This window comes from Sturnus vulgaris, chromosome 1 (assembly GCF_052056855.1).
Source record: "Sturnus vulgaris isolate bStuVul1 chromosome 1, bStuVul1.hap1, whole genome shotgun sequence".
Lineage (NCBI taxonomy): Eukaryota > Metazoa > Chordata > Aves > Passeriformes > Sturnidae > Sturnus > Sturnus vulgaris.
In genome coordinates, this window is record NC_142243.1 from 106,343,254 (window position 1) to 106,358,875 (window position 15,622).

General features: G+C 38.8%; 1 protein-coding gene across 9 annotated transcripts in view; it reads right to left on the reverse strand.

Moving 5' to 3' along the window:
• Positions 1–15,622, reverse strand: part of PTPRM (protein tyrosine phosphatase receptor type M) — a 439,008-nt gene that overhangs the window by 296,799 nt on the left and 126,587 nt on the right. For all 9 annotated transcript variants that reach the window (XM_014871229.2, XM_014871224.2, XM_088173300.1 and 6 more), the window contains exon 3: positions 9,174–9,439. In XM_014871229.2, coding sequence (XP_014726715.1) covers positions 9,174–9,439 — 266 coding nt within the window. The remainder of the gene's footprint in view (positions 1–9,173; positions 9,440–15,622) is intronic.

Below are 15,622 nucleotides of genomic sequence, written 5' to 3' on the forward strand. Positions count from 1 at the left end.
TTTAGGAAAGCAAACATATGCAACACCTGAGTCAAACACAAAATAATTTCCATAATTCATAACAGGGGAGCTTAGCTACAGGCTCTCTGAGAGGCTTTAAGTATCTCAGGATTGCAACCTACAGTTTGTAGATTCCTATTCCTTCAGTTCATAGGCAGAGACTACAGCCTTGAAACAACTGAATCAGAACTGCTAATGACAACAGCAGAGAAAAACCCAACAACTGATCTAAAATACCCTGCTGTATCTCTAGACAAAATACCAAAAGTGTCATTCCACAAAAAAGCCAGGCAGAGTGTCAAGAAAATGCCACTTGGACATACAACCGAATTACAATTATTGACATTAAAGAGAGTATGTTCCAAAGAAAAGTATTACAAATTGAAATACTGTCAGTTTAATAGTGCTTCCATTAAAAGCAATAGTCAAACTGATATCAGCTTTAATGTCTGCAACTTTTAGTCTCTTCTGACATGGAATTTGCCATTTTTAGTAGATGGAAAAAGGCACTAAAGCCAATAGTGACATACCATTGTCAAAGAGAGACACTGATTCATATATTGAAAAAAAAAAATTGCACAAATACAAACTGGTCAGAATGGAGTGACAGCAGACCTGAGGAGAAGGACTTGAGGATATTGCTGGATGAGAAGGTGAAAACAACCCAGACACACGCACCTGCAGCCCAGAAAGCCAACTGCATCCTGGGCTGGATCAAAACAGGCATGGCCAAAAGGTCAAGGCAAGTGATTTTCCCCCTCTACTGCACTTCAGTGAGACCCCACCTGGAGTACTGCATCCAGCTCTGGGGCCTCCAAGAAGGGCATGGACCCTGTTGAAGGAAGCTCAGAGAAGGATCAGGAAGATGGTCAGAGGAGTGAGCACCTCCCCTATGAAGAGGCTTAGATAGCTGGGGTAGTTCAGCCTGAAGAAGAGAAGGCTCCAGGAATCAGAGGATCACAGAAGGGTTTGGGTTGGAAGGGACCTTAAAGGTCACGTAGTTCCAACCCCTTTGTCATGGGTGTGTCATGCACCTTTCACTAGACCAGACTGTTCAGAGCTGCATTCAACTTTGTCTCATTATGGGATACTACATTACAGGTGTACCTATAACCACGTACACATACTAGAGATCTTTCTATGGCCTTTCAGTACCTAAAAGGGACCTACAGAAGGGCTGGAAAGAGACTTTTCACAAGGGCACGTAGTGATAATGACAAAGGGTGATGGCTTTGAACTGAAAGATGATGGATGTAGATTAGATATTAGTAAGAAAATCATTACTGCAAGAGTGATGAAACACTGGCATAGGTTTCCCAGAGAAACTGAGCCCCATCCCTGGAAGTGTTCAAAGATAGACTGGATGAAGCTTTGAGAAACATGGTATTATGGAAAGCATCCCAGCCACAGCAGGAGTTTGGAGCTAGACGATCTTTAAGGTCCCTTCCAAATAAAACCTTTCTATGATTGTATGAACATGACAGTTTATTACAAGTCCAGTAATATAATCCCACTACTGTTCACAGGCTGTGAAATACTACCCAGTGCTGCATACAAATTCAGTATTTTGCTTTATTTGAATTGATAAATGAAGATTACAGACTCAAATATCTGCTAACTAAGCAGTTTTCCTTTTTAAATTAAAAAAGTAATTTGATCCTATGCTTTACCGGTTTCTGAAAGTCCAGGTAAGAGTGCAACACATGGTGAGAGAGAGAGAGAGACCTGAGAAACACTTCTGGTAGCCCATTTATTCACTGAATACCTTACAATAGGGCTGTCAAGACTCTTCACAAATCTGGATCAGTTTTCCTAGTAAATTCACTAGAAATGGAACCTAGAAACTTATTTCACATCCAATTTTCTCCGTAATTTCCCATTTGAAAAGTAGCTTGCCCTGTAAACATTAACTTTTTTACTGTCACCTCCAAACTTTGCCTTTTCTCATGGCTGATGCAACACCTGCAGGCAATACAAAAGACTCCAGTCAAAACAGAGAAAACACTCCAGCAACGTCAGACTGGGCAGCCCATGGATTTTTTTCCTATTATTCCACCACCTTATCAGTCCGGAAACAACTGGTTAAAACACAGAATTCATTTGCTCAGGAAAAACTGCTGAACAGTGCTCTGAGAGCTGTTTTACACCGTTCTCCCTGCAGCAGGCCTGCCAAACAGGAACCAGGGAAGCGGCTTAGCACTGCACTGTCCCTGATCCTCCCTGCTTCACTGAAGAGCAAAATTAGCTTTTCATTCCTGCCACTTCCCCCTGCTACATATGAACAAAGAAAGGGGGTCTGCTCACCAACATAAATGCTTACTGCTGAAAATGTGCGACTCAAGATAACTCATTTGTTCCAAAGAACAATAGAAATAAACAGGTTTTGTTGCCACACAACCTCACTCTGTAAATTCCTGCCTTTGTTGCTACAAAATTACAACACTTTCAGTCAAAAGGTGGATTGTACCTAATATAAACACTGTCCTTCACACGACTTAAAAATAGCACTTTGTAAAAACAAGAAAGAGAAAGGAGTATTAAGAAAGCTGCTTAGGCTCAGGCTGCAATCCTGCCCCCCTGCATCCCCAGTGAGCGGGCAGTGCTGCATCCCATGCTGCGCTCTCCTCTCTGCCTGCACAGAGCACCTTCCTTTGGCTGCACTGCACAAGGCATTGGGAACAGCTTCTCTCCAGAAAATTGGCATTGACTTGTACCCTGTGGGTTCAATTCTTCCCTTCTTTCTGACTCATCCTAGGACTACCTGCCTTATCACAACAGCAGCAATTGCTTTCTCATCAAAGCCATTGAAGGGAGTCGTGTTCCTGACCTGGTCCTTCCCAGGCCCTGCAGAGGTCAGTCACAGTGTACTCATGTGGGCTGCCTAAATTGTGTTTGGGCTACCCTGGCTGGGAATTCTCTTCATGCCATTTCCCTCCCCACCTCTCACTCCTACACCATCACCTGGCCCTCACACCTGCACTCAAGCACAAGAAACAACATTTTGGTGGCTGCTGCCAATCCAAGACAGCAAAGAAACATGCAAGCCAGACTGAAAACTGAGCTCCTGACATTAAGGCTTGTTAAATCTTATTCTTCTCTTTCTGTTTTTAAACCAGTTGCTGCCTTGTATTTCTCTGCTGAAGGCCCAAATGCTTTTCTAGTTTAGGAACAAGGGACAGGAGCAAATAACAGAGCCTTGTGTATACGACAAAAAAATGCATGCCTCCTTACTCATGACCATTTTTAGACTGCTAGGGGTTTTTAAATTTAGGTATGTGGCTTGCCCTGGTGCATCTTTCTCAAAATAGCTATTCCCAAAACACGTAAGTCAATGAAGAAGAGCTATTTAAGATGCCTGACACAGGTTTGTTTTTCAAAATGCAATGTGCATTTCAAAGTTTCTTTTGAGTTCAAAGCACAGTTCAGGAACCGTATGTGTGCAGCTGAATGCAACACACACAACACATGAGAATGTAAGCCTGACTTTTACTGCACAAGAAGCTTAATGTTCTGTCCTAGATGAGGATTTAAGTACATTGCGTGAGCCAAACTCCAAGCAAGACATGTACAAAGCAGGTTATGAAACAAATATAAGTGTTAAAATTTTAAAGATTTTAAATTTTAGGTTGGATCCACTGCTTCTTATTCCCTAAACTCCTAATTTATGGGGAAAGTGTCAGAATGGTGAAGGGTAAATCTCATCTCTGTGAAGTGATACCACGTAACTCCTTTGTGTCCTTACTAAAAAGATCAGGATTTACTGCCAGGCTTTTACCCCATTTTTTCACTCCAGCTTCATAGAATTTTACATTTAAAGATTGTGCAATGGCACAGACATTTGTGTTACTCCACTGGAAGCTATTTTTAATCCTTTCAATTCCACTTCTGGATTTTAAATCTACAGTGTTTGTTGTTTTATTTAATCGAGATTTGTTTCAGTTCACTGCTGCCATGACTGACTTCCAGCAAAGTACAAAGCAAATAATTCAAAACATAAAAACTGATAGGGGGACGGTGTGTGACTTGCAGTGGTGTGATGTTAAATTGCTTGCTTGAAAGGTTAGAAGCAGGGAACACAATCCCCTCACCAGACTGAACTCCATAGTGGTTTTTGCATACTGTGATGTTCCAAAATGGCAACACTTCTAAAACGCAAGATTTATTTTAAATACTACTGATTGAGAATCATTAACTAACCTAGGAAAAACAACCCTGAAGTCATCAGATTTTACTCCTGCTAAAGAATCCAAATGAGAAAAACCATCAAAACATACACAAAAACAACCCTGTCACCCTCTCCTCACCAGATGAGGAGCCTTTTCATGACTTGTATCTCAAAGCATCAATTTTAGAGCCTCTCATCCTACTGAGACTGCTCCCCAAGAATCTAAAAACAATCTTGCCACTAACCAGCAAAATCTATGTAACGTTCAATTTTCTTTTTCCATGTGCATTCTAATTCTACTCAAGTTAGGGGGAGGGTGAAGGTGTTAAGAATTGTGTGAAGCTTTGTTTTGTTTGCAGGCTGTCTCCAAAGGCACAATAAAGTCCTTGATGCTCTTGCTTAAGATGCACCAAACAGACAATAGCTCAGTAAAGCAAACAATTTCTCCCGGGTACAATGTTAAAAAGAGGAAGGCAATGCTCCCTCAGGGGAGCACTCCTAAAGCGATTTTATAAAACAGAAATAAGACTAGTACCTGCAGAAATACACCAGCTACTTGGAAACAAATAGCTCAGAGACCAGGAGGCACTGCAGAAAAGAACAAGTTGTGCTGATTATCTTGCACTCTCAGAAGGTGTTTGGCAGCTTGAACCCACGTTACTGCAAGCACACTGTTATCACTAACTGGACAGTAGTGCAGACATACCCTAAAACCAACGGCAGATGTTAGGCAGTAGTACTTGGAAGATCATTAATTATGGAATTAAACACATTCTTTATCGTCAGAATGCTTGACAATTTAAATAATCAGCAAGTAATCAACAATTAATGTTGTTACATGCAGCTTGTAATTGTGATTTGTGATATATATGTAGTACAGCTTACCTATGGTGTGCAACACACACAAATAACTACCTGGCAAAAAGAAAAGGGGACATTAATAGAAATTAATTATTTAGTTCAAAGACTGTACTTCAAACAAGTCGATTCTAAATAGAAACCCAACCTGAAAAGTATTTACAAGCTTGGGCAACTGGTGCTACAATAATAAACTACTGTTAATTATTAAATCTTTTGAACACTTTGTTTAAACCAATAGATCTTTAGAAGTTGGATTAAAATTCACTCCATACTACATAATCTGATTTGTAGTCAGCTACCATTTAGTGGGAGTTACTTTGCCTACATTTTTCAACAGCAAAACAGACACAACACACTGTGTTTGAAAAAATACCAAATTGTATAAATATTATAACTCTGAAATGCCAAATGTAATTTGTTCTCAGAGTTCTGTAGTACATTTTGGTTTCATTTGCATCTAGACATTGTAGGTGTTCTGCTAAGAGAATGGAATTATAAAACATTCACAGATGTGGATGGCTACACAGATTATGTGATTTAAAACACAACAATCACACATTGCTTTGTCCCTTCACCTATTAATGTCATGTATTCTATTGGAGATTACTCACTGGGAAACTACCAACCTTCATATACGAAAAGTTAAAAAGGGCTCCATCATTCCTTAAAAAACTTCTTAGGGGGCTTTTCTTAATTATGTTCAGTAAGGTCAGACAAATTCAGAAAATCACTGTGAGGAAGTCTTGTACATTTTGGAGGGTTTGTGTGGAACATATGGATTTGTGCCAAAGGAGTTTGGGACTCAAATGAATAGCATCTTAGGAAATAGACTTGGTTCTATATTATACACCTATCAGATAAGTCCTGTGCCTTCCCCACTATTCCTGCAGTCACCTGAGCTGTTACTTAGCTTGGAGCCATATTCTCACAAAACCCCCTCTCCTCTTCCTGCCCTTGTCCCAGCTGCCTGCAGCTAACTTCCTGTCTTCCCCCACAAAAAACTCGGTGAAGAAGAAAAAGCCTGAAAACTGATGAAAGCAGTTCAGAAACAATGAAAAATTGCAAACGTCAGCACTCAAGTGAGGAAATTGCATCACAGATCTCTGAGAGGATGGAGGCAACAAAAAGCTAAGACAATTAACTGTAAGCTCTTAAAATGGTGACAGCACTTCCTCGAGAAAAAATGAGCTTATTTACTATGAAACCAGTGAAGTTACAGTATTTAACAATATTTTCCTGCACTGCCATGGATATTAACATAGCATAAGAACTTTTGGCACATCAGCTAAATTGCAGTACCTAACCAGGTATTATTTCAGACTATAAGCAGCAGATGCAAAGAAAATTACTTACTATACTCCACAGAAAAAGAAAGATTATGCAAAAATGTCAACATTTCCAGCAGCAAGGAGAGCACACAGAATCCACTACAGACAGGCTCAGGCATCTATTATACATCAGCTGATGCGTGGTAGTCTGCTAAACTGCAGTACCCCATCCAAGCATGCAAGGGTTCACCTACAAATAATTATGAACAGTCCAGATGGCAGGTCTTGAGGAGAAAGAGGGTAGGAAAGGTTATCCTTCTGTTTCTATGGCCAAATATCCATATTACTCAGACAACATCAGTTAGATGCATCATATTGTCAGAAATCTGACACAGATTATTACTATTAATAACATTAGCAATAACATTCGAAAGTGTCAGAGGTTTTGTGTATTTTTAAGAACATGTTAATTTACCTTAAAATAAATAGTCAGAGTCAAGGCTTCTTCTAAAATTCCCCTATCCACATCAGTCTTTTGAGTCAGAGCTAGAGTGAGACTTTGAAGCACAACCCTCTTCTTTACTGACTGCTGATTCCAGAGCAGCTCTGCTGCATAAAAACCAGACTCCTTTCAGAAGACAGGAAGCTCCTCTACTAATTCACTATACAGATGGGTACACTTCAGACTTGGGCATAAGTGACAGAGTCACACATTTACTCAGTGTTCAGTACTCCTGAACCACCCACCATGTTCACAAAACCTTACAGAAAATTCCACATTATAGACCACTGAGTTACATCCAATATCAGCCACCAAATTGTCGTGGGATCCTCTATCCTCTTCTCCCACCATCCACTGAGGCTAACACCACAGACTGGTCCTCATTATTTCAGTCAAGTTAGAAAGGCTTTTTGGCAGCACTGAACGATATTCTCAACACTGGCATCAAATTGGTGACATGAAGTCTTGATGTAAGGTCAGAGAATCAGGGGAGTTGTCTGAGTTGGAAGAGACACTTAAAGATAACGGATACCAACTCCCCGCTCCCTCACAGGACTACTTAAAACCAAACCAAATGACAAAGAGCATCATCTGAACACTCCTTGAACTCTGACAGGCAACAAAATAGACACTGCCCTTCCACCCTGAGAGATGTACGACTAAACCAAGCTTGGACTTTGAGATCAGGATATAGCCTTATGCTCCAAAGAGTCAGGTAGCACTCAGCTTCTCCCACATGGCTGAAGTGGACGTGAGCTCTGCTTGCCCTTCTTGAAAAGGCACAAGAGCATTACCTCATCGAGCTGCAGACAATTTTTAAAAATCCACATCATGAAATTTGCTGAGATGTCCATAAGCTTACCATGAATCCTCTCCAGGAAGCCCTGACAATGCAATTACAGCAATTCCTAGGACTCTCAGGGAGAACACTGGATGCAAAAGCAGACCCTGTGAATACCAGCTATCCAATCTAGGAACACACTATCAGAAGCAAGAGGAAATGAGTAAGCATGCTCTTTTGGGTCTGCAAGTATTGCATTCACCACCAGGCATCCCACATTCCAAGAATAAAGTGTTCCTGGCCCTCCAAACTCATCTTTTGGAGTAGGACTTTCTATTTCATTGTAGGTAAAAATATCATAGAGGAAAGACTCCAGAAAGTTCTTCAGCAGTTTGTTGGGTTTTTTCCTTACACGAAAAAAGGTTCAAAAAGGACAGATTGAGTTGTTCACTTGAGACATCCTCACAGATCAGATGCTGCAGCCACAGGACGGAGTCCACTGCAGCATCCCAGAGTACCTTCAGTGGACACTGCCAAACTCATCATGAGAACATGACGGGGCAACAAACACCTGATTACCTGAAACAGCAAATACAGGAGCTGAAACAAGACTCTGCCACATGTGACACTAGTAACTGGGACACTGCTGTAGGAATTAGGGTGCCCCACTCTGGAAGAGCACGGTGGAAGAGCAACACTGTACCTCCTAGCGAAGTCTGCAGTCAAGGAACCCCATCTTTGGGATGGCTTTTCTTCAGAAAGCTTCAAACCATAACTGTGGTGACAATATTCAGTACAAGCAAACAAATAAAATACAACTCATACTTTCCAAACTTCAAGTGAAGACTTGAAGGAAGAGCCTCAGTAACACCTCTATGCTACTGGTCTGCTGTTATTAAACTAAGTTACTTGTTTGTGGAGACATAGACTGTATTTTCACAGGAAGAAGGAAAAAAAAAATATTGAACTACTACAGAACAGTAAGTAACCGTATAATCTAAACCTTCCTACAGAAAAGCAGCACCCTAAGGGACTGTCAAGTGAAATTCCTCCTGAATCTTTAGGATGCACTCAAAATCCCATCCCTATGACAGCTGCTATTATATTTATGTTTACTGCTGGACAAACGGATATTGCATTCAGAGTTAAGACTTGAACTGAGGATTCAAAGGATTCTGCTGGTTCTAAAGCAACAAGTACTGCCGATCTAAATCAAACTTGAAGACTGTTCTGTAATAAAATTTATTGGCATTCAATTCCAGCATCCCAAATGAACTGAAAGAACGAGTGAATTTATTACAGAGAAACAGAGTTAATTGACTGAAATCAATGGCAAAATTTCTAGATTTTTCCAACATAATTAGTTCATCCACATTTAGAGCATGTGTGCTTTTCATTTACTTCTATAAATATATGTAAACAGATAAACATAGCCATATGTATGTAAAAACAAACATTTAGTATCATGTACAAAAATGTGATTAAGATGACGATCTACTAAAAATACTGAAAGGTGTTTTGATTTAAAGTTAAAATGACGATTAAGAACCAGATGGCTACTATGAGAAACAAAATCTCATAAAAAGTAAGACATACCTGATAAAAATTGGGCCAGAAAGTACTAATTGCCAGCTCTGCTCTGTTCCAAGTGGCAGTGACAGATGTGTTCCAGACTGGGTTACCAATAGGACCATCATTAACCTTCACATATACATTCAAAGTGCCAGGGCTAGCTCCACTCTTGCTTGAAACATAATAGTGAAAATCAATACAATGTGTATCATTTTCTTTCAGATGGGGCATCAGGAGGTGAGCTTTCTGTCCCGAAAATCTTCCAGATGTATTCACCAACATGAAAGAACCTGCAAAAACAAAGTGACCGATTCAATTTCTTCCTTATTAATCTCTTCTTAATATGGTAATATCTGTAACTAAAGCATAATTAAAAATAATAATAGTAATTCAACCATTCTTCTTTGCTTCCACGTAAGAGTAATTTGTGTTTGGAAGGTATTTAATCTCAAACTTCTTTTGCAGAATCTCAAAATTCTTCTATAAAGCTAGTAAATATTACAATCTTTATTCTACAGGTGTGGAAGGAAAAAGACAAAAAACCCCAAACGCTGAAGCAATCTGCACTGCAATAAACCTACAGATGACCAGCTGCAGGTCTCGGCTATCTGAGTGCTTCTCTATGCACGGTCCCTGCTGGCTTTGCCTGGCAAAGTTGTGGTAGTGGGGGAGCTACAGGAGCGACTTCTTGTGAGAAGTTTCCCCACATGTCCTCATATCTGGAGGCAGTGCCAGTCAGCCAAGGCAGTCCCACTGCTGGCCAAAGCTGAGCCCATCAGGGATGGTGGTACAGCCTTTGGGATAACGTAATTTAGAAAGGTGGGAAAAAAGAAAACCTCAGAAGTGTAGCTGAATAGAGGAGTGAGAATATGCAAGACACAGCCTGCAGACACCAAGGGGAGTGCAGAAGGAGGAGAAGGAGGTGTTTCAGGCGCTGGAGCTGAGATTCCCCAGCAGCCCAGGTGCAGAGTGAGTCAGGCTGGCCCCTGCAGACCCTGGAGTCCATGGATGGAGCAGAGATTCACCTGCAGCCCGGTGTGGAGGGCCCCACACCACATCAGCCAGACAGCCAAAGGAGCCTGTGGCTTTGTGGGAAGCCCACACTGGAGCAGGGTTATTTGTTGTGTGACCCACCCTGGAGCAGTCTGTGCTGCTGGACTCATCCTGTGGGAAGGGACTCACTGTGATGAGGAACGAGTGGCAGAGACAATGTGTGACAAACTGACCCATTTCCTGCTCCTCTGCACTGCTAGGAGTTAGGGAGGGAGAGAGAGAAAATTCAGGAGTGAAGTCAAGACCAGGATGAAAGAGAACGCACTTGGTGTCCAGCCAGGGCCAATCCACCGCGAGAGTTGCAATGAGATTTAAGAGAATTTTATGTGTTTAGATGGTTGGATGCAGTATGTGACAAAGAGTCTAAAATGTTCTAAATTCCTTAGCCTTCCTCTAGCTAATCACAAGTTACCTGTTTGACTAAGTGTCACAATTGTCTCCTGTCCTCAAAAGCTGATAAAAGAATTAATAACTGAAAATACAAGTAAACCAGTAAGCTTTACAGATAAAAAAATAAAAGGGAGAGGCTGAATTTTACATTATGGTCACAACTTGTGGCAAGAAATGTAAAAGTATTCAAATAAAGTTATGTTCAAACAACTCTCACTTGAGCAGCTAATCTATTTATACTCTATTTTTCAGTGCCTATTAATGTGTTTCATTGAAGTGTACTTTCAAAATAATAATGCTGCAGAACTAAGGAATTTGAAAGACTGTAGAGACGTTAGAAAAATACAACATGATTTCTGAGACATTCATATTCCTGGGTTGAACAAATGAAAAGGAAAGAATTCTATTAACAGACAACCTATGACATCATAGAAGGAAATAAAATTCAGTATCTACTTTGGAAAGAAAACATATCAATAAAATGCATGAGATAATTTAAACTCTGAATTTTTCATAAGTCCAGAAATGGATATGTTATAGTTCCCCACTACAAATGCATAGCTAAGTGCTATTAGAAAAATGTAAGTACATACACACTTGTCACATAGTTATTAGAAATCAAGGGGTTTTTTTTTTCTTTTTCTTACTTTGATGGGTGACAATACCTTTTAATGAGATGCAAGTCATTTCTTGAAATGGAATGCTGGACAACCTTTGCCCAGACTGCATCTTTATGTTAAATAGGTTTAACTATTCAATAATAGTAGATTTGCAGTTGAATTTAAATTATTTATCAAGTATAATTTTCTTTCTAGACAAGTTCATAAGCTGACAAAAATGGAACTTATAATAAAAAGGAATATAAATATTTTACTTCCTAAAAGGCGTTATTCTGTATTTAATTCACAGTCTATTTGTTACTATAATATATTGGGAAAAATCCTTATTCACTAGTAACAAACAGAAGTAACTGAATATGCTTTTTTTTTTTTCCTTAAAACAGGCAGGAAAGAAACTAATAGTCCTTCCATCAATTAGTACATGCTCTGCCATTCAACTAATTAATTTACATTTAAAATACAAACTTCTTAAAATAGGTATAATTTTCTAAGTTATAAGAGTAATACTTAAAGCATTCATGAATTCACTAAAAATTAACTGGCAAGATTTTTTTACATGGAAACTATCATGCAGCAAACAACAAAAATCCCCACAGCATACTTTCTGACAGTGAATCAATTCTCCAGAATAGCTTATCATATACTGGGGCACAGAAGAAATACATATAAAAAGTAACTGAAACTATACAGTGGTTTATCTACAAGGAAACAGATATCTGCCAGAATTGAATGATTCCACAAGAAAACATGTAAAATTATAATCAACTGAGCACTCATTCCTCAGAAGAAATAGCAAATGCACGTCTTACTATAAATACACTCATTTTATCACTCTTGTTTAACTTCTTTAAATGTACTTCCATGTTTAAACACATGGATGATGATCATTTCCTCAGCCAAAAAGTTTAAATGGGATTTACATGGGTTTAGTCTTTAGAGTTATGTTTAGGCACTACATGCAATGTAGTAAAACCTAATGGTGCTCATCATTCATTAAATTCAGGCCTCTTTAGTCCATAACCTTGCTGAATCGCCTGTATTTCATCATTTTAGCTAAGGAGTTTAAATCAACAAAGCAGTGACTTTCCTAAAGTCACTGTTGCTGTTTACAATTCCTCACTGAAAAATAGTTCAGCAGCAATTCAGCAAATATTTGGTTAGTGTAAATATTAATTCTAAGAAGATGTCATACTTGAAAAAAGAAAATATGGATTTGCTCCAGAGTAAATGGACAATTGAATATCCTAGTAATTCTCATTAGCATATATGGATATTTTCTGTGAAATACTGGACACAAAAATGGTCAAAATATAGAGTGGCTGAAGAACTGGGGAAAAAAATGTTTAAAAAAGAAAATCTAACAACTAGAAAAGCAACATACTGTCTTAGAAAAAATTATGAGAATGGCATATGAGAAATTTTCCAGTCACTTCTGCAAGTTTTCACCATGTCACCTCACCTTGTTAAGAGATCCTTTTTATATGGGGAATGTCAAACACAATGAAATTGAATGCAGTATCATTTTTCATGCATGAAGAAAATGTGACTAGTGAGCAATGGAAGTTACTTTGTTGATTTTTCACCAGTCTTGAGGTGGTGTCCTCATGGTTGAGGACAATTATTAGTCTTCTTAATAAATATTGTTTTAAAAGTACTGGTATTTAACTTGTTTAGGCACTACTATTGGTTGATTTTGACTCTCAGTATTTGAAAAATGTGTAAAATGATGGAGAGCAAAAAGTCTGATTTTAAGAACAGATAGTCTGCATATTACTTTATTAACAAAACACCCTTCAGGTGCACAAAGGTGTCACAAATGCTGTGACTGGGCAGTTCATAGAATCACAGAAAGGCTTGGATTGGAAGGTATATACAAAAGGTTACTTTTTTTTTTTAGCAAAACAGGATTCCCTAAATGTCAACCAACCCTACAGCCATCAGTCACAAGAGATTGTGACTACCTGATTGCCCAAGATTATGTGGGGAACTGTTCAAGACACTGGAACTGCTGAGCATGAGCAGATGAACTGTGAGGCTCAAGCATCATGAGCACAACTTTCAGACAAGGAAAACTCAATAAAGGTGTTCTTTTATTTACTGTATTTCATAAACAAACTGTATATAGTCCACCTTGGAAGTACTGCAGAAAGCAGAGGACCTGAATTTACTAACAGTCCACCTTGCACTTTAACTCCCAAAGCTTGCAAACAAAATAGGTTTTGTCTTGAGTACTTTTTCTTACTATAAACTAATACTGGAGAAAAAGGAAAATACAGTTTTAGGTAGCATTTTAAAATTACTGGGCTGCTGTAATTTGAGAAAACTCTCAAAGCATGACTAGCAGTACCTAAAGCAGCTGGAATTTTCATTCAAATGCACCAGTTCCAGACATCACCCAGCAGGTATGTGCACACAAACATCAGAGACGCTTGCACCCTGAACTGCCATAACGAGGTGTCCCAAAACACACCAGCTGAGTCTTCCCTTCAGTGCCTCAGCTAACACCCATCAGTTCTGCTCATTAACTTACAAACCACTACTGTCTCCAGGCGAATGTTAAGTCTTCTTTTGAGCAATATTTACTCATATTAAATTTAACATGGTAATTTCAATCATTATTTATTACCCGTCCTAAAAACATCATTAATCTCAACTTTCAAGTTGTTTATCTTCCAAATTTGCAACTATTCAAACTCTTGAAAAAAGTCCATTAAAAATCCACCCTAAGTCCTGTGTATTTTTTTAAAAGATCAATTCACTTCTACCCATAATGCCAGCTTCGTTTTAGCAGAACAATTAATAAGACTAATAAGCCTCATAATTCTTTCACTATATTAAATTCTTAAAATTCTTCCTCATCTCATATGCATAGACACATCTCCCATTACTTTGTTAGAAATTGCTTTGATCAAGCTTGAACATGAAATAATTTATTCCTGAATCCTATATTTTTGAAGCCCCTTTTCCAATAGCCAGTATTAAAAAAAAACCTGCTTTCTGAGGAATGCTGTGTGTTTTTTCAAGCCTTTACAATATTTATTGATTTTGACTACTCATCCTGTAATCTGTTTTTCTGTTTTCTTCATGACTATTATATGTTTTCAAACACTGTACTGACATTTTGAAGGCTACCTCTTATATAACTAATATTACCTCTTATATACCTCTCTCTTATACCACAAAAAAGCAAGCAATGTATCGTAGGGGCATACAAAGTTCACAAGCTATTAGAGAAAACAACTGCGTGTGCATAAATTCTGAGAGAGCTGTCTCAAGTTTCAAATTCAACTTCTGAAGCAATCATTTCATTTTAGGAAAAACAGAAGTCAAAGTAAGAAAAGACTTGAGGACAGGCAGACCCAAGGAGAGTTTTAAAACACAAAGCTTTCCAGCAGCATCTCCCTAGGTCTGGAGCAGGCAAATTCTGGTTGAGCAGTCTACAGCAGGGAGTAGGTATATATTTGAAACACTTAACTAAAATTAATCGAAAGTAATTAGAGGACAATCTGGATCTTTCCAAAGTCCAAGTATCATGGAATCGTTTAGGTTGGAAAAAGACTAGACTACTGTTGATACAAAGTTGATGCTGGGTTTGTATAAAACCTTTTGAAGGGCAGGGAAAAGGGATCATATTTGAACTGCAATTCCACTCATGAACACAACAGGAAACTTTTCTGTCTGGTTAATTTATTTGTTTATTTGTTTGTAACAGGAAACCTGACTTGCCTGAATAAAAGGAAATGCATCTACAAGGTAATTCACACTCTGTTTGATAAGGAAGGTCAGGTGTGGTGTGGACTACGAAATCTCCAAGGAATTGTGCTACTCCTCTTGTCCCTGGAAAGCCACCTTAGATGCCCAGGCCTGAGGCAGTAAAGCAGTACCACCACAGGGGAAAGGTTTCCTTACCAGCCCCAGACACTCAGAAAACCCACATCAGCCAAAGTGTTAACTACCTTGGAGATTTTTTCACTTTTAAAGGAACTGTGCTCCTTTTGGGTTTCAAAGAGCTAAGTCTGGTGCAGGACAAAGTTCTTTTTTCATTTCTCTCGTCTCCTATTAGCCTATCCTAATATGCTCTGCAGCTTCAATAATATCTTTTACAGCCACTGGGAACTGTGCTACAAACTGTTGAGAACTGATTTCTAAACCAAACTCACGATAAAAAGGTTTCCCAACTAGGTTGGCAAAGTTTTCTTCAAATTCTCTCAAGAGTCTTCATGATGCAGTCAGCTGGATTTCTTTAAAGATGACCTAATGTATTTCACCAGCTATAACATTTTTTAACTTTTATGCTATAACTGGATTTCAGACATGCCAGAACTTTGAGACAGATCTGTCTGCACCTTTTCTTTAAAGTGAACACACCAAAAAATACCAAAAGCACTTGAAAGAAATGATGTTTTATTA